Below are 26695 nucleotides of genomic sequence, written 5' to 3'. Positions count from 1 at the left end.
GGAGGCCATTTGACTGTTTGCATTATCGTAGAACCGCATTTATTTAAAAATTACTTCCAAATCTATTTTTCTCCTTCAGGAAAAAAACTGAGGTTGAGGTTAATATCATAGGTATTGTTGGTGTTGTAATACCAGTACTTTCTTCTTCTTACAGATGAGCAAAGCTGTACTTAGTAAAGCTTAATAAATTTTCCTCGCCTTTAAAATTACCATGCACATTTCAGAAAGCAGCAAAACATGTCAGATCATCTGAGATTTTAAAGTCCCCAATAAATTGCAGTGTGTTAAAGTACTAAATATTTAACCATGCGGCAAAATGAGCTCCAGGTGTCCTTGAAACAAAATGTGTCTGGGAAAAGTAAGGGCACGTAGCCTTCTGTTTTATACCCAAGGAGTGTTCTCTGATTGTCTTGGATGGACGCCCCCTCTGCCTTTTTCCTAAATAAACCCCTACTCCATGCCCAGTCAGCTGCTGAGAAAATAAAAATTGTTTTATTATTGCATGAGTCGATTCTGATTGAACCTAAATATATGCAGATGCCCAGGCAGGCAGGGCCACCTCTGTCCTATTCACTGTTGGACCTGGCAGCCCAGCACCAAAATACACACAGATGCCCAGGCAGGCAGGGCCACCTCTATCCTATTCACTGTTGGACCTGGCAGCCCAGCAGAGCGTCTGGTGCCCGATGGGCATGCAGGAGACAGAGGCTGGGTATGGGCTGGGTGGGACGTGTAGGGGATCAACAGTGCAAGAAGAGAGAAAGCAAACCCAGGTGGGGGCTGCAGGGAGGAGTGGAAGAGGGCCACCTGGATGGCATGATATCTACACCTTAAAACAGGAATAGAGGTTACTCAATTTAAAGGGTGGAAAAGGAAGGGTGTTCCAGGCAATTCTGATGATAGCAAAGCCTCAGAGGCAGGAAGCAGCACGGAGCTGTGCAGAGCTCAAAGACGCAGCATCATAGGAGCCTGGTATTCACCAAGGGGGAGACTTGAGACAAAAAGAGGACAGAGCCCCAAGAGCTCACATGTATGGTGGGTAGCGTCAGAGCCCCGAGAGCTCCCAGGTGTGGCAGGCAGATCAGGACCGGAGAGCTCCCAGGCGTGGTGGGCAGATCAGGACCCCTAGAGCTCCCAGGCGTGGCAGGCAGATCAGAGCCCCAGGAGCTCCCTGCATGGCAGGCAGATCAGGACCCCCAGAGCTCACAGGTGTGGCAGGCAGATCAGGACCCGAGAGCTCCCAGGTGTGGCAGACAGATCAGGACCCCAAGAACTAACAGGTGTGGCGGGCAGATCAGGACCCGAGGGGTCACAGGTGTGGCAGGCAGATCAGGACCCGAGAGCTCCCAGGCGTGGCAGGCAGCATGGACTCATCTGGCAATGAAGGTGGGGGTAGAGGTATGTTCAGTTTCTTGCCTTGGACAGTCTATTTGGTAGGTGTGTGACAGATGGAGAGGGGACCCCATGGGAGGCAAGGAGGCTGTGGGGGAGGCTGCCGGGATTGTCCACTTGAGGGATGAGCACTACCCTGGGTTGAGCAGTGGATGCAGGAGTTGGATGCAGTGGCCGGGCCCAATTGAGAGCTATGTAAGTGTTCAAATCAGCATTTGGGGTTAGAGTGGGAATAGGAAGGAACTGAGGAATGCATCCAGATACCTGTTGGGGACTGAGTGGACGCCAGAGCTGAAGGAGGACGTGCAGATGAGTGAAGGCTGTTGAAGGCTGAGGGAGTGGGTTTGGGCTGTAACTGCCACAGAGGCCTGCAGAGAGTCTGAACTGATTGCACCTGATCTTACAGGAGGCAAAGGGGTAACTCCTATCAAATGGGTAGAAATCAGATCCAGGTGAAGACTTGTTCCAAGGCCAAGGGAGACATGGGATTTCATGGGAGGGCAGGATGGGGTAGCAAAGGGCTTTGTGGGGTCTGATTTAAGGGATCAAGCTGACTTGGGGTCAGGAATTTAGAGCCTGCCTCTCAGTGGGTTTAGCAGGAGAGGGCATCGGGCTTGGGTTTGGCTTGCTCCCAGTGAAGGCTGGTGGTGCCTTGGCCACATGCATGCCTGTTCATCCACAGCTCTTCATCCACGGCCCTTCATCCATGGCTTTTCATTCACAACTTTTCATCAACAGCTCTTCACCCATGGCTCATCCATGGCTCTTCACCCACGGCCCTTCATTCATGCCTCTTCATCCATGTCTCTTCATCCATGGTCCTTCACCCACGTCCCTTCATCCATGCCTCTTCACCCACGGCCCTTCATCCATGCCTCTTCAGCCACAGCTCTTGCCTGGTGGGCTGCTCACAGCAGGGCAATGTCTTCCTACCATCCCTCTCCTTGCTGCTGTCTGCCAGGGCCACCTTCAACACCTGTCTTCTTGTTTCTAACATGTACTTTCTAATAATCTCTTACTAAGTCTATCTTTATCAACTCTGGCATCCATTCAGTCCTCTGCAAATTTTTGAGCCAGAGACAACCAAGAAAACCTTCTTCAGCTCATACTGTAAGCTTCAGCCCACTCTAGAATTGGCCTTGTGAGTCTGGTTTTAATATAGAAACTGTTTTGTAGTCAATCGCAGCATCCTCAGACTGCACAGGACCCTGAAGCCCACTCCTCCTCTGGACCAGCCAGTTCCCTGCTGGCTCCCAGGCGCCCAGGTCTGCTCTCACTCACCAGGGGGAGGGACACTCGGACCCCTGGGAACCCAGTTGGCTTGGAGCAGCTGTCTGGGCAGGAAGGTTGCACAGTGGTGCTTCAGCCACCACTGTACATTCCAACACTGGGAAATGATGAAGGTCTAAAATCTGCCTGTATCTGTATCTGAGTTATGGAAAAGTTGCTTTTCCTCCTCTGTACTCATTTTGACTGAGTTTGGATCCATTTGCAGAGCCTGTGTCCACCCCATTAAAACCCACTTGTCACTTCCACATCTGCCAACCTCTAGGCTGCTGCTTGACACCCATGTTGTTGCACAGAAGCACCACTGTCCACTGACTGTCCACCTCCAGCTCATGTCCTTTCCAGAGTCCACTGCCCTCCTCTAAGTCTCTGGCCCCCTCTAAGTTGGTACAGAGTGAGCGCTGAGACTTCCTGCCATCCACAGTCAGGACCTCCCTCCTGGGCCTCCTGGGTGTCATGACCTTGGGTTTGCCTCCTTTGTGTGCAATTGATCATCTGGGTCTCCACCCCGCACTTGGCCTGCTGGGTCAGACCACATGTCCCTGCCTTATTTGGAGGAAGGACACTAGGCTGGGTAGCCAGCCCAGGGACCCAGGCACAGGCTCAGAGTGATGCTACTGGCACCATTCTCAGGACTGTGGAGAGCCAATTTTCCTCCCCAGGCAGCTGGGCCAGGACATGGTTTGTCTTCTGTTAAATTACTCCATCTCCTCTGTCCACACCCTTCTCTGGTCACAACTAACTGAGTCATTCATTTACTCATTTATCCATCCAAGCACCTACTATGTGCCAGACGCTAATCCAGGCACTCAAGGTAAATGATGAACAAAAGTGACCAAAATCCCAGTCCTCATACAGTTTACAATCTATTAGATGAGAGAGAAATATACAAAATAAATAGGTAAAATACTCAGAATGGTATTCAGGGATACATGCTAAGGAAAAAAAAAAATACATCAGCTCTAGTCAGCTGAAAAATGGCCCCAAAATAGTCTATGTCAAATCTCTGGAACCTGTGAATACAACTTTATTTGGAAAAAGGGTCTTTGCAGATGTAACTAAATTAAGGATCTGGAGATGGGGAGATCAGTGTGGATTATCCAGGTGGGCCCTAAATGCAATGATGAGCATCCTTATAACAGACACATGGAGGGGGGACTGCCAGTTCTTTAATGATGGCATAGAAGCTGGCTTCTCCACCTGCCCCTGCCCCCATACAGAATGAACAACAAATACATAGCACCAAGAGTATCACCGGCAACATCCAAGAACTCAAATATGAGGAGGAAAAAGATTGTGCAACCACAGAAAAGTGAAAAAAACTCCAAGCCAACAGTAAGAGAATTGGACTTCCATATTCACGACATCCCTCTCCCCAAAACTGCCCAGCACAAAGGACACGGAAAATGTCCCCCTGACTCACAGTTTCTACGCTGGAAAAAGTGAGATTGAGGTGGACAACCGGCTTCCTCACTCTCTTAGTTTTCCTGGCAGGAGATCTGTCCCAGCCTCAACCCACAGGAAGCGCTGCTAGCATCTAAAGGGAAAAATAGCCTTAAGGCCAGCAGAGACAAAGTGGGAAGGTAGGACTACCAACTCCAGCTCTGGAGACTCTGTTCTGTAACTCAGCCAAAGGAGATGCCAAATCAGTGGCAGTTCAACAGCACCATGCTGTAGGAGGTTTGTTCCACACATTCCCTGGGCACAAACTGTCAGCCAGCCTTCCCACACTACCAGGATATCCCCTCTGGGGCCTCCCTCATTTGGGATGGTTGGCATTCTGTTTACTAGAGCTGAGGCAAACCTGGGCTTAAGGAATCATCTAGTGTTGAAAAGAAAGCAGCAACATAGTGAGGTGGCGGGGAGGGAAGAAAGAAAATCAATAGATAAATTACAAGGAGTCTCTAAGCAAACAAATCTAATAAAAGCCAAACAAGCCAGACAGAGAAGACTGGAATAAATAATTAACCCTTCAGTGAAAAACTATAGACATACGTCTATGGGAGACAACAGCAAACAGAAAACATGACCTCCTTAAATGGACAAATCAAGGATCCAGTTACAGACCCCAACAAGACAGTGATATGTGAACTCTCTGAACAAGAATGCAAAATTGCAGTTTTAAGGAAACTCAGCGATCTCCAAGATAACACAGAAAAACAATTCAGAAATGTATCAGAGAAATGTAACCAAGAGATTGAAACAATAAAAAAAAACCAGAAATCTTGGAACTGAGAAATACTTTTGCTGAACTGAAAAATTCGTTAGGGCCTCACAAGAGATGAATGGATTAAGGAGAGGAAAGAATCAGTGAGCTTGAAGACAGGTTATTTGAAAACACTGACTCAGAGGAGAAAAAAGAAAAGAATGAATAAAAAGGAATGAAGATCACCCACTATCAGATATAGAAAATTACTTCAAAAACCTGAACCTAAGAATTATTGATGTTCAAGAAGGAGTTGAGCAAGGGCAAGGAATAGAAAACTTATTCAAAGAAATAATAACAGAAAACGTCCCAAAACTAGAGAGATAAACACCTAGGTACAAGAAAGTCTAAGAACACCAAACATAATCAACCCAAATAAGACTGTGCCAAGGCATATAATAATCAAACTCTCAAAGGTCAAGGACAAAGAGAGGATCCTAAAAGTAGCAAGAGAAAAAAAGCAAATAATATATAAAGGAATTCCAATTTGTCTGGCAACAGACTTCTCAACAGAAATCATACAAGTCAGGAGCAAGTGGGATAACATTTTCTAAGTGCTAAAAGAAAAAAAAAAAGGTCAGTCAAGAATACTGTATGCAGCAAAGGTATCCTTCAAATATAAAGGAGAGATAAAGTCTTTACCAGACAAACAAAAGCTGAGAGAATTCGCCACCATCAGACCTATCCTACAAGAAATGCTAAAGGTAGTTCTTCAATCCAAAAGAAAAAAACACTACTGTGCAGAAAGAAAGCATGTGAAGGTATAAACCTCACTGGTAAAATTAAACACATGGACAAATCCAAAATACTATAATACTATAATTGTGGTGTGCAATGCATTCATAACTTGAGTATGAGGCCCAAAAGACGGCTCTATCAAAAACAGTAATACCCACAGCAACTTGTTAAGAGATAGGCAATATAAAAATTTGTAAATTGAAACAACATAAAGTTAAAATGTGGAGGGGGATGGAGTTAGTGTAGAGTGTTTTCATTTTTCCTTTGTTTGTTTCTATTCTTTTCTTTGTGACATAAGTCTTCATCTCTTTAAAATAATAAAACATCCAGTATCTATAAGATTTTTTTATAGCTTCATGGTAACCACAATGCAAAAGTTTATAACAGATTCACTAAAAATAAAAAAGCAATAAATTAAACATACTACCAGAGAAAATCACTTAGCCACAAAGGAAGACATTAAAAAAAAACCAAAAAAACGAAAATGAGAGTTACAAAACAACTAGAAAACAAGTAACAAAATGGCAGTAGTAAGTCTTTACTTATCAATAATAACATTGAATGTAAATGCACTCAATTCTCCAATTACAAGGCACAGAATGGCCAAATAGATAAGGAAACAAGATTAAACCATATGCTGCTTACAAGAAACTGACTTCATCTATAAAGACACAAACTGAAAGTCAAGGGTTGGAAAAAGATACTTGATGCAACTAGAAACAAACAAATATCAGGAGTAGCCATACTTAGATAACATAGGCTACAAATAAAAGACTGTAAAAAGAGACAAACAATGTTACTATATAATGATAAAGGGGTCAATTCAGCAAGAGGATATAACAAGTTTAAATATCTATGCACCCAATACTGAAGCTTCCAAGTATATAAAGCAAACATTAAACAGATCTAAAGGGGTAGCAAGGGGCTACAACACTCCACTTTCAGCAATGAACAGATCATTCAGACAGAAAATCAGCAAAGAAATGTGGGAGTCAAACTATGCACTGGACCAAATAGGCCTAACTGACATTTATAGAACACATCAGCCAGCTGCTGCAGAAATACATATTCTTTTCAGCACATGGAACATTCTCCGGAATAGGCCATATCTTAAGCCATAAAACAAATCTCAACAAGTTCAGAAAAGTATAAATCACTTCAAGTACCTTTTCTGATCATAATGGAATAAAACTAGAAATCAATAACAAGAGGAACCTCAGAAAATACACAAACACATGAAAACTAAATAACATGCTTCTGAACAACCAATGGATCAATGAAGAAATTAATAAGGAAATTTAAAAAATAATTGAAACAAATAAAAATGAAAATATATCAAAATCTATGGGATATAGCAAAAGCAGTACTAAGAGGGAATTTTATACCAATAAATGCCTATTTCAAAAACGTATAAAGACTTCAAATAAACAACTTACTGACACACATCAAGGAACTAGAATAGCAAGAACAAAGCCAAAACTAGTAGAAAGAAAGAAATAATAAAGATCAGAGCAGAAAGTAAATTGAGACTTAAAAAATAATACAGAAGATCAATTAAACAAAAAGTTGTTTTTTGAAAAGATAAACAAGATAACAAGTCTTTAGCCAGACTAAAAAGAGAGAAGACCCAAATAAATAAAATCAGAAATGAAAGAGGAAACACAACAGCCGAGACCACAGAAATACAAAGAATTATTAGAGACTATTATGAAGAACTATACACCAATAAGTTAGAAACCCTGGAAGAAACAGATAAATTCCTAGACACATACAACCTACCAAGATTAAACTATGAAGAAATAGAAAACCTTAACAAACCAATAAAAAAATGACAAGATTGAAGATGTAATAAAAGGTCTCCCATCAAAGAAAAGCCCAGGACCCAGTGGCTTCAGTGATGAATTATACCATGCATTTAAAGAACTAATAACAATGGTACTCAAACCTTCAAAATATTGAAGAGGAGAGAATACTTTCAAACTCATTCCATGAGGCCAGCATTGCCCTTGTACCAAAACCAGGCAAGCACACAACAAGAAAAGAAAACTACAGGTCAATATCCCTGATTGACACAAATGCAAAAATTCTCAACAAAATACTAGTAAATTGAATTCAACACATTAAAATGATCATTCACCATGATCCAGTAGGACTGATCCCAGGGAAAGAACGGTTCAACATACGCAAATTGACACATGTAATACATCACATTAAAAGAACCAAGAACAAAGACTGTGATCATATCAACAGATACTGAAAAAGCATTTGACAAAATTCAACATTTGTTTATGATAAAGAACTGGGTTTAGAAGGAACACACCTCAAAATAATAAAGGCGAGATATGACAAACCCCCAGTTAACATCATACTGAATTGGGAAAACTTGAGAACCTCCCGTTTAAGGTTTGGAACTGAACAAGGATGCCCACTTTCACCACTTTTATTCAAGCACAGTACTGGAAGTCCTAGCCAGAGCAATCGGGCAAGAGAAAGAAATAAAAGGCATCCAAACTGGAAAGGAGGAAGTTTTATTAGTCTTGTTTGCAGACAACATGATCTAACAGTTAGAAAAACCTAAGAACTCCACCAAAAAAAAAAATGTTTAGAACTAATAAACAAATTCAGTAAAGTTACAGGATACAAAATCAACATGCAAAAGTCAGTAGTATTTATATATGCCAACAGTGAACAATCTAAAAAAAATTAAAAAGCAAACCCATTTATAATAGCTATGAAGAGTATAAAATACCTAGGAATCAATTTATCCAAAGAAGTGAAAGATCTATAAGATGAAAACTATAAAACACAAATGAAAAAAATTGAAGAGGACACAAAAAATGGAAAGATACTTCATGCTTATTAGTTGGAAGGATTAATATTGTTAAAATGACAATACTACCCAAAGTAATTTGCAGATTAAATGTAATCTCTATCAAAATACCAATGATATTCTTCAAAGAAATAGAAAAAAAATCCTAAAATTTATATGGAATCACAAAAGACCCCTAATAACCAAAGCAATCCTGAACAAAAAGAGCAAAGCTGGAGGCCGCACACTACCTGACTTCAAAATATACTACAAAGCTACGGTAACCAAACCAGCATGTTACTAGCATAGAAACAGACACATAGACCAATGGAACAGGATAGAGAACCCAGATATAAATCCACACATTTACAGTGAACTCATTTTCAACAAAGGTGCCAAGGACATATAACTAGGAAAGGATAGTCTTGTCAATAAATGGTGCTGGGAAAACTGGATATCTATATGCAGAAGCATGAAACTAGACCCCCATCTCTCACCACATACAAACATTCAATCCAAATGGATTAAAGACTTAAATCTAAGACTCAAAACTATAAAACCACTAGAAGAAAACACTGCAGAAGCACTCCAGGACATTGGTCTGGGCAAATAATGATTTTGTGTAAGACCTCAAAAGAACAGGCAACCACAGCAAAAACAGACAAATAGGATTACATCAAACTAAAAAGTTTCTACACAACAAAGGAAACAATCAACAGAGTGAAGAGACAACCCACAGAAAATATTTACAAACTATCTATCTGACAAGGGATTAATAACCAGAATATATAAGGAGCTCAAACAACTCAATGGCAAAAAAAAAAAAAGCAAAAAACCCAAATGATCTCATTTAAAAATGGGCAAAAGATCTGAATATACATTTCTCAAAAGAATACATACAAATGGCAAACAGTTATGTAAAAAAAATGCTCAACATCACTAATAATCACAGAAATGTGAATCAAAACCACAGTGAGATGCCATCTCATCCCATTTAAAATGGCTTTTTTTTAAAAAAAAACGACAGGGAATAATAGTTTTTGGTGAGAATGTAGAGAAAGCAGAACCCTCATTCATTGTTGATGAATATACATTATTTTTGGTGGAGTTCTCAGGTTTTTCAAACTATCAGATCATGTTGTCTGCAAACAAGACTAATATAATTTCCTCCTTTCCAATTTGGATGCCTTTTATTTCTTTCTCTTGCCTGATTGCTCTGACTAAGACTTCCAGTACTATGCTTGAATAAAAGTGGTGAAAGTGGGCATTAGTACGGCCACTATAGGCAACACTATGGAGGTTTCTCAAAAAAAATAAACACAGAACTACCATATAATCCAACCTTTCCACTACTGTGTATATATCCAAAAGAAAGCAAATCAATACATTGAAGAAATATCTGCACTCCCATGTTTATTGCAGCACTATTCACAATAGCCAAAATATGGAATCAACCTAAGTGTCCATCTCAATGGATGAATGGATAAAAAAAAGTGGGACTATATACAGTGGAATATTATTCAGCCATAAAAAGAATGAAATCTTGTTATTTGCAGCAACATGGATGGAACTGGAGGTCATTATGTTAAGTGAAATAAGCCAGGCACAAAGACAAATATCGCATGTTCTCACTCATATGTGGGAGCTTAAAAAGTGGATCTCATGGAAATAGTAGATTAGTGGTTATGAGAGGCTGGGAAGGGTACAGGGGACTGTGGGATGAAGCGAGGTTGATTAATGGATGCAGATGTATAGTTTGATAGAAGAAATAAGACTGAGCATTAGAGATCAGTAAGGTGATTATAGTTTTCAGTAATCTATTGCATATTTCAAAATAGTCATAAGAGAAATAATTTGAATGTTTCTGGTATAAAGAAAAGACAAATATTTCAGGTGATGAATAGCCCATTTACACTGATTTGATATTTACAAATTATAATTGCATTCAATTATCATATGTACTCCAAAAATATATGCATCTATTATGCATAAATTTGAAAATAATAAACACACATATAAGGAGACACACAGAAGAGATCTGACACACAGATCATGGGAGGTGATGTGACCTGAGATGCAGAGATCGAAGTGTTGGTGCCACAGACCCTGAAGCCAGGAGCCCCCAGAAGCTGGGAGAGGCCGGACAGGGTTTCTCCCCTGGCAGCTGGGAGAGGCGGGACAGGGTTTCTCCCTTTCCTCATCTGGCAGGGGAGGAAAAAGGAATGTCCTGGCTGGGTGTGGGATTGTAGGAAGTGAGGGAGGGGGTGGGCTGATGCGGAGGGAGAACATTCCAGAGGGCACAGTGAGTCCCAAAGCCCCACGCGGGGTGGCAGGAGCCAGCCTATCTGAGGAGCACCTGGGGCCATGGAATTAGAGTGGAGAGAACAGGGGAGGTCGGAAAAACTGGACCAGAGAGGAAACAGAGGTCAGGTGGGACAAATCCTTCCCTCAGAGGGTGCGGGCTGCACAGGAACAAGGGTGGCCCATGGACAGCAGCTCCTCCAGTAGAGAGTGTGGGACATAGATAGCCACTGAGGAGGGCGAAGGTCCCAAACAGGGGGCCAGGAGCGGGCTCAACAGCCTCTGATTGGGTGCCCTCAGCCAGGCAGGGGCCAGCCTGGCCCCAGAGGCACAGGCTCACCTAATTGGCAGTGTGGGCCTTTCCATCATCAGGGGGATAATTGGACCCTGGAGTCCCTGTGCTCATCAGAAAAAGCCACTGTGGTTTCTCCGCAGTGCCTCAGGCACTTCTCAAGAGCATGTTCGAGGCTTGTCTGGTCACTGTGGCCAGCCTGGGAGTTGCTGGACACAGGCAGAAGCCACTCTTCACTCCTGCAGGCAGCTGCAGCCGTTTGCAGTGAGGCTTCCAGACACCCCAGGTAGGATCCAGCACTTTCCATGTTGCTGATGGGCTTGTTTTGCTGTGATTTTAGGGTATGTTGTATTCCTCGCATGGGGAGAGAGCTCTTCGTTTATGTGTGTGATTGACACTCCCCACTCCACATGCCCCCCACATACAGTCTGGAGCAGGGTCTCCCCTCTGCAGTCTCACGGCCAGCACCAAGCAGGATGGCTCATGGATGCTCCATAAATGGCCCTTGCATTTTTGAGTACTGTGCTGGGTACATATTCATAGGTATTGGGTTATGCCCTGATGTCTAACATCACACCCAGAATTAGCCAGGAGCCTCAGGTGGCTGAATGGGGCAGACAGCATTTGCTCACTCATCATTGACGAGGACTGGTTCTGGGTGGCTCTGCCAGGCACCAGGGAAGGCATCAGAGTAAATGGCTGCAGGCTGATGGTAGGTGCAGCTGGGAGGAGCTACTGCAGTACCCGTCTCACCGACCACCCCAAAATACATCCGTTCTGTGGTATGGAAAGCTTCACTTTCCTCTCTCAGATTGGAGACCTCGGTTTGAATTTGTGACTGGGCAAAAACAGTCTTTGTAACACATTGGAGAACTTTGTTTACGATGAGAGGATGCCAGCCTCCCTCGGCAGCATCTGCTTGGCCTTTCAGTCTGTCCACAGAGACCAGGGAGGTACAGCCAAGTTAAAAGGGCAGCCATGCCCGCAGCAATGGGGTACCCTGGAACAGAAACGGGCATTTGAGGGAAAAAAAGATGAAAGCCAAAGTCTGGAGTTTAGTCCACAGTAACACCAGTGTCAGTCCCTTACTGTGACAAACATACCCTCTTCATGTAGGAAGTTAACCTTGGAGGAAGCCGAATGGAGGGGCTGCCAGAGCTCTCTGCACTCTCTTTGTAACTTTTCTGTAAATCTAAAATTATTCCAAAATAAAAAGTTTATTTAAAAGAAAATGCAGCCATTGTCTACAGTTCAGGGGATGGAGAGAGTGTGCTGTAAAGGGCCCTGAATTTGTAAAGTAACACAGTTTTAATTTAACGAATCAATCTGGTATTAACTAGCCAACTCATTAATGATCAGTTACCACTATCCAAATAATCAAGAGAAATCTATAGGGGCCTCTACTGTTCTGGGTTAAAAGCACAAGAACCAAAGCTCGCTACCCCCACCGCCAGCTCTCCCCAGCAAACCCAGTCAACAGGTGGGGGCTGCCGGCCTTCCAAGGAGCTGCTGTGACCCCCAACTTTCCTCCTTGTGGACTTTAAAGCCCCCTGTGGGCACTCAGCTGGGAAGAGGACACAGTCACCACCCTGGATGGTGTCTAGAGAGGCTACATTCAGACTCACATCTTGAGACCCCTTTAATGGCAGGGGTTCTTATTGCTTTTGTTTTGGGGAGACAGCAGGCGGTGACTGGAGTGAGTAGTAAATGCTTGTGAAATTGATCCTAAACTCTCAACTGCACGCTGGCATTTTAAGGCAGGGAATGGCCATGCCGCCCCAGTGGGTGATCTTGGGTTCCCACAGAATGCTCACCCTAGACAGCAGGAGTACAGGCGTGTTTCCAAGTGTAAACCTGTCTCTGGGCAATTCCCTTCTAGAAGTTTGTTTTTCAGCCTGGAACTCTTCCATGAACTCCAGACTCGTCTAGCCAACCCCCTACATGTCACCGTGAGGCTCTCCAGTAAGTGCCGCGCGCCACACCTCCCCAGCACAGACTCCAGATTATTCGGCACCCACCTGGCCCTCTCCTAGTCTTCTCATCAATTTTTAGCATCCTGGGCCAGAAACCTGGGGTCACCCTCCCCAGCTGTGAGCTGGTGGAAGTCTGCCATTCAGCCCACCTAGACTGCCAATGAAAAGAGCCACCAAGTGCCCTGTGGGGCAAGGGGCTGCAGCTACCCGCTCTCTCCCCCACCTGTGGACCAGGTCCCCGAGAGCCAGGCAGCCCTTTCCTGGGAGCCCTCCCTGCATTCCTCCAGCTGGTTAGCCCGGTTTGGGGTCCTGCCCTGGTAGGCTGATAGCTCCTCACCTCATGCCGAGGCTGCTGCCCCGACTTGCAGGAACCCTCAGATGAAGGACCCTAAGGAGGGCCAGCTCTGTGTCCACGCCCACTTGGATCTTGAGAGCTGCCCCAAGCACGTTGGACTGGTAGTGCCCCTGGACTCAGAGCTTTGGGTTTTGCCCACCCTGGAACTGCCCAGCTCTGCTCCTCAGCATATACTCTCTTCCTCATTCCTATTTCATCGTTATATGTAAATGCAAGCACACAGAAGCTTTCTGCTTTAAAACTTAGAAGATCAGCAGATCACTGCTCTCTCCTGGTGCTCTGGGGAGCCACGTGGCCTCTCTTTGCACCAAAACTCCCCATCCAAGTCCAGCTCCACTCTTCTCTGCCCCAGCTGCCCTGCAGCCCTTCCCTCTCACTCTTTGATGTTTTGTAGGCCCGCAGCTCCCAAGCACAGAGGCATGAGTGGGGAGAATGTCACCAAGGTCAGCACCTTCATCCTGGTGGGCTTCCCCACGGCCCTGGGGCTGCAGTATCTGCTCTTCCTCCTCTTCCTGCTCACCTACCTCTTTGTCCTTGTGGAGAACCTGGCCATCATCCTCACCGTCTAGAGCAGCGCCTCCCTCCACAGGCCCATGTACTACTTTCTGAGCTCCATGTCTTTCCTGGAGATCTGGTACGTGTCTGACATCACCCCCAAGATGCTGGAGGGTTTCCTCCAGCTCCTTTGTGAGCGGCTTCACCATCTCCATGATCAAGGTCTGTTTTATCTCCAGCGTCACGTTCTGCAGCTCCAACGTCTTGAACCACTTCTTCTGTGACATTTCCCCCATCCTCAAGCTGGCCTTCACGGACTTCTCCACTGCAGAGCTGGTGGATTTCATCCTGGCCTTCATGATCCTGGTGTTTCCGCTCCTGGCCACCGTGCTGTCATATGGGCACATCACCCTGGCTGTCCTATGCATCCCCTCGGCCACGGGCCGCTGGAGAGCCTTCTCCACCTGCGCCTCTCACCTCACTGTAGTCACCCTCTTCTACATGGCTATGATTTTCATGTATGTCCGGCCCCAAGCCATTGACTCCCGGAGCTCCAACAAGCTCATCTCTGCCGTGTACACTGTTGTCATGCTAATAATTAACCCTTTGATCTACTGCCTGAGGAACAAGGAATTTAAGGATGCCTTGAAAAAGGCCTTGGGCTTGGGCCAAACTTCACACTAAGACAACTAAATGTCCTAGAGTAAAATCTGTAGTGATGAAACAACATTGTATATGGCACTTTGTGCTCTTTTTTAAGTCAAATTTAACAAACCCACAGAACTAAGTGAAATTTAACAAACCTACACAACTGTGCACAAGTAACAAGCCTTCGTCTGCATGTTTTCACAAAAGGACCATGCTCATGGAACCAGCTCCCAGATCAAGAACTAGAAGCTGCCTTCACGCCCTCTCCCAGTCATTATCCCTCCTCCACAAAAAGAACTATCCTGCCTTCCAAAACCAGATGCTAGCATTGGTGTTTTTGAGGGGCTTATGCATAAAGTATGTACCCTGTTATGTTCAGCTTCTTTCATTCACCGTGCTGCTTGAGAGAATCCTTGATGTTTTTGCATGTAACAATAATTCATGCATTCTCACTGCTATCCAATATTCATAATAAATATTTATACGGTATAATACACAATGCATAATACATTTTTACTGGGGTAATGCATATACTGTATTATGTATGCATAATACATTATGCTGGGAGAAACCCTGTCCCACCTGTCCCAGCAGGTGTGAGCCACTGTGCTCAGCCATAATTTATGTATCTAAACACAGAAAAGGTAAGTAAAAATATAATGTCATAATCTTATGGGACCACTATCTTATGTGCTGTTCAGTTCATCATTCACCAAATATCATTGTGTGGTACACTACTGTGTCAGTTGAGAATATTTGTGCTGGCTTATTTCTGGATCCTCTGTTAAACTGATCTACGTATCTATCAATATCACACCCTCCATCCATACCACACAGACTTGATTTATATGATTATGTAGTAAATCTTAACACTGGAAGAGTGACTCCTCCCACTTTATTCTTCTGTTTCAAAATTATTGTGGCTATTGTACGGCCTTTACATTTTTATATAAATTTTATAGTAAGCCTGTTGATGTCTACAAGAAAACCTCGCTGAGATTTTGCTAGAAATTCCATTAAACCTAAAAACCAATTTGGGAAGAACTGACTTAATTACTCTGTTGAGTCTTTCAATCCATGAACATAGTAAACCCCTCCAATTATTGAGGTCTTCATTTTTTAAATCAGTGTTTTGTACTTTTTAATATGCAGATTCTCTGTGTGTTTTGCTGGATTTAGACCTAAATATTATATTTTCTTTGAAGCAACTGTAAATGGTATTCCATCTTTTATTTCAGTTTCCATCTGTTGTTAGTACATAGGATGCAGCTGATTTTCATATGTTGACATTGCAGCCTGCAAACTTGCTGTGCTCACTCATTAGTTCCAGGAAATTTTTGTAGATTCCTTTGGGTTTTCTATGTGAAAAGTCATGTCAACTAAAAATAGTTTTATTTCTTCCTTTCTGATCTGTATGAATTTTATTTTTTGCCTTACTGCATGGCCTATTACTAGAACTTCCAGTGCTCTGTTGAATAAGAGTGGGCAGAGCAGATATCCTTGCCTTGTTTCCTCCTTAGAAGGCAAGCACTCAGTCTTTCATGATTAAGTACAATGATGCAGAGTTTTCGTGCATGTGCTTTATCAAGCTGAAGCAGCTCCCCTTTAGTCCTTATTTGCTGAGAGCAGTTTTTGTTTTTATCATAAATGAGTATTTAATCTTGTCAAGTGATGCAGAAAACTGCATCAGGCAATCTGGTCATAGATTTTGTCTTCTTTTACCTGCTGGTAAGGTGTATAACATTGGTTGATTTTCAAATACCAGATTAGCCTTGCATCTTTTGAATAAACCACCTTGGGTTGTGTTGTATGATTTATTTCATATAGTGTTGGATTCAATTTGCTAACATTTCATTAAGGATTTTTGTGTCTAAGTTCACGAGAGATATTGGTCTGTTGGGGTCTGAAGTTATTTTCATGCTGTCTAATATAGTGTGGACATCAAAATGACCTCCTAGAGAACATTCCTAGCTCTCAGAACGTTCTAGCTGGGGAAGGAAAAGGGAAAAAGGGGGGTAAGGAACGGAGGGACGGGGAAGTATATAGTAATACTTCCCTTGAACCAGTAAAACTCTAATGCCCAACCTGGTTTTTACTAACTCTGTTTTTAGACTCTCCCTTTTCCTTTAATCACCTAGCCTTGTTTCCACCTGAATTGACTCTCCCTAAGCTAAGAGAGCCAGACAGATTCCATCTTGGCTCTTTCACTGGCAGCCCCTTCCTCAAGGACTTAACTTGTGCAAGCTGACTCCCAGCACATCCAAGAATGCAATTAACTGAAAAGATACTGTGGCAAGCTGTATCTGCAGTTCCCAGGAATTCGTCTGATTGATAATGCCAAAGCCCCAGGTCTATCACCTTGTAATAGTCTTAAAGTCCCTGCACCTGGAACTGTTTACTTTCCTGTAACCATTTATCCTTTTAACTTTTTGACTACTTTACTTCTGTAAAATTGTTTTAACTAGACTCCCCCTCCTTCCTAAATCAAGGTATAAAAGTTAATCAAGCCCCTTCCTCGGGGCCGAGAGAATTTTGAGCGTTAGCCGTCTCTCAGTCGCTGCCTAATAAAGGACACTTAGTTCATCTCAAAGTGTGGCATTTTTCTAACTCGCTTGGGTACAACAATTTGGAGGCCCCAGCGAGATATATTAACACCACTGGGCAAGAGCCGCTCTCGCTCTGGGCTCCCCTGGAAGGACGGCCAGCTTGTAAGGGGGGCGCCACCTGAGAAAAGAATTTTCAGGTCCCCGAAGGGTGACCGTCTTCCAGAGAGCGGATCGACTACCATGTGAGTGCCCTAAAATTCAACATCCGAGTCCTCAGCTTCTGACCCCGGGGTCAGGTAGGTCAGATTTGACTTCGTTTCTGGTAAGAGGGAAGCGGCCCTGACAAGGGCGTCCCTCTTTTGACTCAGCCCATTACTCTAGGACGCTAGTGGGTTAAGCCTTGGTTTTCTGGTAGGCGCCTTTGTGTCTTGGTTTGGGTGGGAAGTGGTCCTGACGAGGACCCTCCCTTGACTCAGCTCAAGACCCAGGACGCTGGGGAGCTGAGCCCTAGTTTCTGGCAGACTGGTCTCTCTCTCTCTCTCCCTCCTTTTTCCTACCTCTTATCTTGGGTATCTTTGTTTAAAATGAAAAAAAAAAATGCAATAAACTGTGTGTGACTGGTGAGTGAGTGGGGAGGACAAAGGCTTGCGTTTGTCTTCCAGTTTGTAGGTCCACGGCGGAAGCTATGGAGTTCGAGTGGGCCCTCACCTGCAGTTCCGTGGCGACCTCATAAGGCTTAAGGCAGCATCATAAGGCTCATAAGGCTTAAGGCAGGCCGGGGTTTATACCGGCCTGCCAATGCTAAGAGAAGCCCAAGTCCCCTCAGGGGGAGCGGCCAGGTGGGCATCTGAATGATCCCATCACGGGACCCCCTCCCCTTGTCTTTCTAATAAAAAATAATAAATAGGAAACTGTCATAATTGTTTACATGCCCTAGGGCCAATTGTTTGTTTTATGTTTATTGTTTTGTTCGGTGTCTATTGTCTTGTTTAGTGGATGTCAAGGTGTTACATGTCAGGACGTCGATATTGTCCACGACGTCTGGATAAAAACTTCTTCAAGGTCCTTAGTGCTGATTTTTTGTCACAAGAGGTTAAATTTCTCAACAGTCATTTAGGCTGGCCACCATAGTCCTGTCTTTTCTGCCAGAGGCAAGTCAGGTGTTGTTACAAAAACGAGTGTGAAGAACATTCACCTGATTGGAATTTCTGGCACCATGAAGGTTGCGGGTAGATTGTCATACCCCATGTCCTAGTGATTGGACCTCTTCTAAACTAAACTCGTGGTGCGTTCAAAACAGCCACCCTGCAGACCTTCTTGCTCACCTCTTTTGTCATTCTGTAACTTTTCCTGTGCCCTTAAATAGGACCTTGTGTAGGGAAACCTACGCCCGTCATGCTTTACTTCGTTTACACTCCTATTCTGTTCCCCTGTTACTACTCTCTCATCTTAAAAACAACCCGAGTGGTCCCTTTCCCCTCGTCCCTGCCCCTACCCCGCACATCTCGTTTTCCGGTGCGATAGCAAGTTCAGCGTCTCCAGGACTTGACTCTGCTCTCACTCCTTGAACCCTTAAAGGAAAAAGCTGAATTTGAGCTATTTGCCTTTGAGTCGTGGAGACATCAGAGGTATTTAGGGTACAGGTCTAGAGGAAGAAGAAGAGAACACCTTGATCCAACCAACCCAGGAGACCTTGGGCTGGCCTCTAGTCCCCCTCCCTCAATCTTAAAGCTGCAGCAATGTGGCAAGTGGTATTAGCTGTTGTGGTTTTTCTGTTCTTTCTGGTTATGTTAATTCTGTTTTTCCGATACTCCAGCCCCCCAGGGAGTGAGTTTCTCGGTCCATGTTGCATCTGATATCTCTGCTCAAATTCTGTTAAACTGCCTTCTAAAAAAAAAAAAAAAAAAAGATGGGAAACACCTCCTCCCGGCCTTGCAAAGGTTGGAGCCCCCTCCAGTGTATGCTGAAAATTTTTTCTCTTGGTTTCTCAGAGGATTATGGAGTCCGCCTTAAGAAAGGCAAGCTCTGGACACTCTGTGAAGTAGAATGGCTGAAGTTTGGAGTTGAGTGGCCCTCTGAAGGGTCATTGAGTCCTACAGTTGTTCAAGCCGTGTGGCAGGTTGTTACCGAAGCTGCCGGCCACCCTGACCAGTTTCCCTATATAGATCAATAGTTAAGTTTGGTCAGGAACCCTCCTCCATGGCTGCGTTCATGCGCCATTCACAATTCTACCTCCAAAGTCCTCCTGAGCCAGGCCACGTTTTCACCTCTACCCTCAGCCGGTTCGGCTCCCCCTGTACTGCCTCCCTCTGAAGAAGAGGAGAGTCTCCCTCACCCAGTCCCACCGCCTTACAACCAGCCTGCTCCCTTAGGGTCATCCCATGTCTCCTCGACGACATCCGCTGTGGGCTCGCCACCCATTGCCTCTCGACTGCGGCCGCGGCGGGAGGAAGCAGCCCCTCTACTACCACTGAGAGAGGCACAAGTCCCTTCGGGTGACGAGCGCTCAGCCCCCTTCTTGGTTTATGACCCTTTTCCTACTTCTGACTTGTATAATTGGAAAACCCATAATCCTCCCTTCTCTGAAAAGCCCCAGGCTTTGACCTCACTGATACAGTCCGTACTCCGGACCCATCGGCCCACCTGGGATGACTGCCAACAGCTCCTTTTAACTCTCTTTACCTCTGAGGAGAGGGAGCACGTCCAGAGAGAGGCCAGAAAGCACTTCCTTGCATCAGCCAATAGACCGGAGGAGGAAGCTAGAGACCTCCTTGAGGAGGTCTTTCCCTCTACCCGGCCTAACTGGGACCCAAATTCCTCAAGTGGAAGGAGAGCTTTGGATGATTTTCACTGGTATTTCCTCGCAGGTATTAAGGGAGCTGCTCGGAAACCCATAAACTTGTCTAAGGCGACTGAAATCATCCAGGGGCCCGATGAGTCACCAGGAGCATTTTTAGAACCTCCAGGAGGCTTATCGGATTTACACCCCTTTTGACCCGGCGGCCCCTGAAAATAGCCGTGCTCTTAATTTGGCATTTGTGGCTCAGGCAGCCCCAGATATTAAAAGAAAACTCCAAAAACTGGAGGGATTTGCTGGAATGAATATCAGTCAGCTTTTAGAAATAGCCCAAAAGGTTTTTGACAACCGAGAGCTTGAAAAACAAAAACAAGCAACACAGGCAGCTGAAAAGGCTGCTGATAAAGCATTCAAAGGACAAACAAAAACCTTAGTGGCGACTATCCAAGAGGTACAGAATGAAATGGCCCGTTAATTTGGACAGACACAGAAGAACAGACTTTTCAAAACCTGAAAAAGGCATTAACTGAAGCCCCTGCTTTAGCCCTCCCTAATATCTCAAAGCCGTTTCACCTGTTTGTCCATGAAAGCCAGGGAGTCGCTAAAGGGGTGTTTACTCAGACTTTAGGACCCTGGAGACGCCCAGTGGCCTATCTATCTAAGAGACTGGATCCTGTGGCCTCTGGATGGCCAAGTTGTCTGCTAGCTGTAGTGGCTACAGCAAGCCTAGTCCAAGAGGCTGATAAGTTAACTCTGGCCAAAATTTAACCCTTACGGCTCCTCATGCCGTAGAGACTTTACTTCAAAGTGCTTCTGGAGAATGGATGTCAAATGCTCACATCCTGCAGTATCAGAGTTTACTGTTAGATCAGCTTCGTTTGACTTTCTCTCCCACATGGTGTTTAAATCCAGCTACTATCCATGACTGTCAGGAACTGTTGGAAACTACTGAAACTGGCCGACCCGATCTTCAAGATGTGCCCCTAGAGAAGACGGACGCCACTGTGTTCACAGACAGTAGCAGCTTTCTCGAGCAGGGAGTACGAAAGGCCAGTGCAGCTGTTACCATGCAGACACATGTGTTGTGGGCTCAGGCTTTACCAGCAAACACCTCAGCACAAAAAACTGAATTGATCGCCCTCACTCAGGCTCTCCGATGGGGTAAGGATAAATTATTAACGTTTACACTGACAGCAGGTACGCCTTTGCTACTGTGCACGTACATGGAGCCATCTACCAGGAGTGCGGGCTACTCACCTCAGCAGGAAACGCTATCAAAAACAAAGAAGAATCCCCGGTCTTCAAAGCCTAACAGATCAAGCAGCTCTCCGGTGCACAACCTGCACCCAGGTAAATGCCAAGCAAGGTCCTAAACCCAGCCCAGGCCACCGTCTCCGAGAAAACTCGCCAGAAGAAAAGTGGGAAATTGACTTTACAGAAGTAAAACCACACCGGGCTGGGTACAAATACCTTCTAGTACTAGTAGACACCTTCTCTGGATGGACTGAAGCATTTGCTACCAAAAACGAAACTGCCAATACGGTAGTTAAGTTCTTACTCAATGAAATCATCCCTTGATACGGGCTGCCTGCTGCCGTAGGGTCTGATAATGGACCTGCCTTCACCTCGTCCATAGCTCAGTCAGTAAGACGTTAAACATTCAGTGGAAGCTCCATTGTGCCTATCGACCCCAGAGCTCTGGGCAGGTAGAATGCATGAACCGCACCCTAAAACACACTCTTACAAAATTAATTTTAAAAACCGGTGAATATTGGGTAAATCTCCTTCCTTTAGCCCTACTTAGGATAAGTGCACCCCTTATCGGGCTGGGTTCTCACCTTTTGAAATTATGTACAGGTGGGCGCCGCCTATCTTGCCTAAGCTAAGAGATGCCCATTTGGCAAAAATATCACAAGCTAATTTATTGCAGTACCTACAGTCTCTCCAACAGGTACAAGATATTATTCTGCCACTTGTTTGAGGAGCCCATCCCAATCCAATTCCTGAACAGACGGGGCCCTGCCATTCATTCCAGCCAGGAGACCTAGCGTTTGTTAAAAAGTTCCAGAAAGAAGGACTCACTCCTGCTTAGAAAAGACCTCACACCGTCATCCTCACAACGCCAACAGCTCTGAAGGTGGATGGCATTCCTGCTTAGATTCATCACTCCCACATCAAAAAAGCCAACAGAGCCCAACTAAAAACATGGGTCCCCAGGCCTGGGTCAGGCCCCTTTAAAACTGCGCCTAAGTCGGGTGAAGCCATTAGATTAATTCTTTTTATCTACCTCACTTGTTTATTTTTGCCTGTTATGTCCTCTGCACCTTCCTACTCCTTTCTCCTCACCTCTTTCACAGCAGGACGTGTATTTGCAAACACCACGTGGAGGGCTGGTACCTCCAAGGAAGTCTCCTTTGCATTTGATTTATCTGTACTGTTCCCAGAGCCAGCCTGTACCCACGAAGAGCAACACAATCTGCTGGTCCCAAAAGCAGGAAGTGTCGATCTTGCAGCAGGATTTGGACGCTCCGGGAGCCAAACTGGATGTGGAAGCTCCAAAGGTGCAGAAAAAGAACTCCAAAATGTTGACTTTTACCTCTGTCCTGGGAATCACCCTGACGCTAGCTGTTGAGATACTTTTCAGTTTTTCTGCCCTGATTGGACATGTGTAACTTTAGCCACCTACTCTGGGGGATCAACCAGGTCTTCATTCCATAACTCGTACTTCTCGTCCTAAATTATATACAAGAAAAAATTATAATCCTCGTACTATAACTGTCCATGACCCTAATTCAACTCAATAATATTATGGCATGTCATGGGGATCAAGATTTTATATCCCAGGATTTGATATTAGGACTATGTTCACCATCTAAAAAAAATCCTGGTCTCATGGGAGCCCACCCAAGCCAATCAGGCCTTTAACTGCTCTAGGTGACCCTATGTTCCAGAAACCCCCTGACAAAGTTGATTTAACTGTTCCTCCACCATTCTTAGTCATAAAAGATACACTCCAAAAGTTCAAGAAAATCTAGATAGGCACCAATAGAAACGAGAAAATAACATCCCCGGGTCACAAAACATGTTCAACTGGAACCCCTGGCTAACTACTTTAATCACTGGGTTAGCTGGACCTCTCCTCATCATACTATTAATTTTTGGGCCTTGTATATTAAATTGGTTTCTTAATTTTGTAAAACAATGCTTAGCTTCTGTCAAACTTATGTATCTTAAGACTCAATATAACCCCCTTGTTATAACTGAGGAATCAACGATTTGATTCCCCAAAAACACAAGTGGGGAATGTAATGCCCAACCTAGTATTTACTAACTCTGTTTTTAGACTCTCCCTTTCCCTTTAATCACCTAGCCTTGTTTCCATCTGAATTGACTCTTCCTAAGCTAAGAGAGCTAGACAGACTCCATCTTGGCTCTTTCACTGGCAGCCCCTTCCTCAAGGACTTAACTTGTGCAAGCTGACTCCCAGCACATCCAAGAATGCAATTAACTGATAAGATACTGTGGCAAGCTATATCCACAGTTCCCAGGAATTCAACCGATTGATAATGCCAAAGCCCCAGGTCTATCACCTTGTAAGTCTTAAAGTCCCTGCACCTGGAACTGTTTACTTTCCTGCAACCATTTATCCTTTTAACTTTTTGACTACTTTACTTCCGTAAAATTGTTTTAACTAGACCACCCCCCGCCTTCCTAAACCAAGGTATAGAAGTTAATCAAGCCCCTTCCTCGGGGCCAAGAGAACTTTGAGCGTTAGCCGTCTCTCGGTCGCCAGCTAATAAAGGACTCTTAATTCGTCTCAAAGTGTGGCGTTTTTCTAACTCGCTCGGGTCCAACAAAACATCCATGCAAATAGGTTGTAAGACGTTACATCTGTGTGGTGTGATACCTAGAACAACCACTATGAAAACTATACATAATGATATTTCCCAAGACATTATCAGTAAATCAAGATGTAATTCTAAAAAAATGTACTGTATCCATTGGAAGGTACAAAAAAAAAAAAAAAAAAAAAAGGCAAAGGAAACAAGACAAAAAACAGCAGCCATGAGCCCTAAAGCTTGTTAAATGGATTTCAGGGGCCCTCCAGGATCTAAAAACCAGACCCTCCTGCGTTGGGGACCGGGAATCCGTATTTTCGACAAAAAGCAATTCTTCAATTATAGAAACATCCATAGAACCGGCCTTAGTTTACACAGCCGCATTCCCACTGTTTTACAATCGCATGATCATTTCTGAAAAGTTGAAAACAAAGTTATAGAATATTTAAGGGGGTAAGAACAAAAAGCCCGAGGAACACAAAAGATTATAAAAACCCTTCCAAACAGCAGGCATACTTGGAAGGAAACCTCATATGCAAGGCTACTACGTGGAGCATAGACCCCAGGTCCTGACGGGAGCACATTTTTAACAGATGGACTTGGAGCGTGTGCTTTTGTTTTCTAGGCTATTCAATGTGTTCACAGCAGGTCCCCTGGATGAGACCACTTAGCCTTCAGCTCCAGGGGCGACCCAGGCCGGCCTTGCCAGGTCCCTCTCCCTGACAGGCGCCCCGCGACAGGGGTCCCACCCCGTCCCTCCCCTCCTCGCCCCCCTTTTTCCACTTTCCCTCCCCAGCGAGAACGTTCTGAGAGCTAGGAATGTTCTTTAGGAGGTCGCTTTGACGTCCACACCGCGCCTGGGGGATTCTGCGGGGAGCACAGGACCCTGGGACGAGAAGCAGAAGTCGCTCCACGCCCTGGGCGGCCTCGGCTCCCGCGACACCGCAGCAACTCAGAATCCAGGCAGGGGCCGGGCAGCCGGCATGCTGCCCCTACCTTCATCTCCAATTCCCGCCTCTCAGGCATGCTGCCCCTACCTTCATCTCCAATTCCCGCCTCTCAGCCCTCACCCCAACCCGCAGGACCCTGGCAGCGCTCTGGTGGTCTCCTCGGAAGCCCCCGAGGGCCTCGGCGCGGCCCCGCCCCCTGGAAGATTCCCGACAGGCGCCGCGGGCACCCCGGCCGTGACGTCACGGCAGCGCGCCGGCCGCGGGAGAGGGCCCCGTCGCGACCGCGTCCCCTTGGGTCCTTGATCCTGAGCTGACCGGGTAGCTATGGCTTTGCGGCTTCTGAAACTGGCCCCGGCGTCCGCGTCCGCCCGGGTCGTGGCGGCGGGCGCCCAGCGCGTGGTGAGCGGGCGGCGGGGCGGCGGGGTGGCGGGGTGGCGGGGTGGGGAGCAGTTCCACATCTCCCCCGGCCTCTGGTGGCGGCTCCCAGGGTCGCTCTCGGGGTGGGTTTGGGGGACCCCTCCTGCCTCCAGAATTGTTTGGTCTTTGGTCGTGGACAGACCTCAGGGGGGGCCACGAGCTTCTCCAGGCCATTTTACCTCAGCTTTAAGCAAAACGCTGGAGCGCGGGGGTGATCGGCCCCGAGGCTGCCCTGATGCGGGAGGGCCGTGTGCAGGTGGCAGGCCGGGGGCACGCGCGCTTGTCATTCGATAATTCACGTAGCAGCCCTGTCAAAAGCCGTTTAAAGGTCGGGCCCTGCTAGGTGCTTGGGTGATGCCATGTTGAGCAGAAACGGAGTTCAGTGCTTGTGTCCTCTTCCTTCTGCCTTTACTCTTACTGACTACTCTCATTTCTTAGCACTTTGCCCCCACCTTCTTCAGTGAAATTGTTTCATACATTTGTAACACAGCTGGATTGCTTTGTCACATTCTGCCTAACATCCTGGGATCCTTCTACCTAATGAGTTTTTAAAAACGTGCATACATTGAGTGCATTCTTTGTGCTATAAGGTTTTATGGATTTTTTCTTTGTGCTATAAGGTTCTATAGGTTTTGACAAGTGTGTAATAGCATGTCTCCACCATTATAGGTTCGTACAGAGTAGCTTCACTGCCTTAAAAAATTCCCCTCTGCTTTGCCTATTAAACCCTTCTTTTCCTCCAACCCCTGACAACCACAGATCTCATTAACATTTCCATAGTTGGCTTTTCTGGAATGTCATATAATTAGAATCATACTATATATTGCCTTTTCAGACAACTTGAATACTTGGAAATATCTATGTAAGATTCACTTACATCTTCGTGGCTTGGTAACTCATTTCTTTTTAATCACTGAATAATATCTCATTGCATGGATGTACTTCAATTCATTCAGCAATTGAAAGGCGTCTTGGTTGCTTCAAGTTTTTGGCAATTATGAATAAAGCTGCTGTAATCATGTACATGCAGATTTCTTTTTGGAAATACATTTTTATATCAGTTGGGTAATACCTGGAAGAGTGATTACTCATGTAATAAGACTGGTTTTCTAAGAAGCTGCCAAGCCATCTTCCAGAGTGACTGTGCCATTTGATTCCCACCAGCAGTGAAGGCTCTCCCTGTTGCTCTGCGTGCTCGCCAGCATGCGGGTCTGTCGGTTACTTTGGATGGCTATCCATTCTGATAGATGCGTAGTGGTATCTTGTTTTAACTTTGGAATATCTCATGACATACAGTGTTCAGCATCTTTTCATATACTTATTTGCTATCTGCGTTAATTTCATTTGCGAGAGGTGTTCACATCTTTTACCCATTTTTAAACTGGGTTGTCTGCTTTGCATTGTTTTGTAACTTGTTTCTTCCTTACTCTTCAGTTATCAAATCAAGATCGAAAAATATCTTGATATTTTATATTCTCCTGTTTTATTTAAATTTCACAATAAAGTATTTTAATATTTTTGTGTTTTCCTGAGTACTTAGTATTCCATAATATGGATATGCCTTAAATTTTTTTAACTGTTCCTCTGTTGTCGGACATTTAAGGGTTTCTATTTGCATTTTTGATGTTACATCATTCTTCATTGAGCATC

At 44.9% G+C, this 26695-nt stretch overlaps 2 protein-coding genes and 1 long non-coding RNA gene across 7 annotated transcripts in view; 2 read left to right on the top strand and 1 right to left on the bottom strand.

Annotated features, from left to right (window-relative positions):
- Window positions 1-9828: 9828 nt before the first annotated feature.
- Window positions 9829-24806, bottom strand: LOC134759627 (uncharacterized). Its single transcript, XR_010136138.1, has 3 exons — window positions 24716-24806; window positions 12129-24674; window positions 9829-12025 (listed from the first exon to the last, which is right to left on the bottom strand). It is a non-coding gene; the product is annotated as an uncharacterized LOC134759627 (long non-coding RNA).
- Window positions 11263-14532, top strand: LOC100442620 (olfactory receptor 6B2). The gene is given in 3 exon segments (XM_024243894.3): window positions 11263-11311; window positions 13748-14029; window positions 14031-14532. Coding segments are annotated over 2 exon segments (759 nt in total). The 5' UTR covers window positions 11263-11311; window positions 13748-13772.
- Window positions 24566-26695, top strand: part of NDUFA10 (NADH:ubiquinone oxidoreductase subunit A10) — a 140848-nt gene continuing 138718 nt past the window's right edge. For 3 of the 5 annotated variants that reach the window (XR_010135868.1, XM_054548728.2, XM_054548729.2), the window contains exon 1: window positions 24855-25027. Coding sequence is in view for 4 of the 5 variants with exons in the window: in XM_054548728.2 (XP_054404703.1) it covers window positions 24953-25027 (75 nt within the window). In the remaining variant the exon portion in view is untranslated. 5 annotated transcript variants of the gene reach the window in all.

Source organism: Pongo abelii, chromosome 11, assembly GCF_028885655.2.
Source record: "Pongo abelii isolate AG06213 chromosome 11, NHGRI_mPonAbe1-v2.0_pri, whole genome shotgun sequence".
Classification (NCBI taxonomy): Eukaryota; Metazoa; Chordata; class Mammalia; order Primates; family Hominidae; genus Pongo; species Pongo abelii.
The sequence above is the reverse complement of the archived record's forward strand: the minus strand, read 5'-3'. Positions and strand labels throughout refer to the sequence as shown.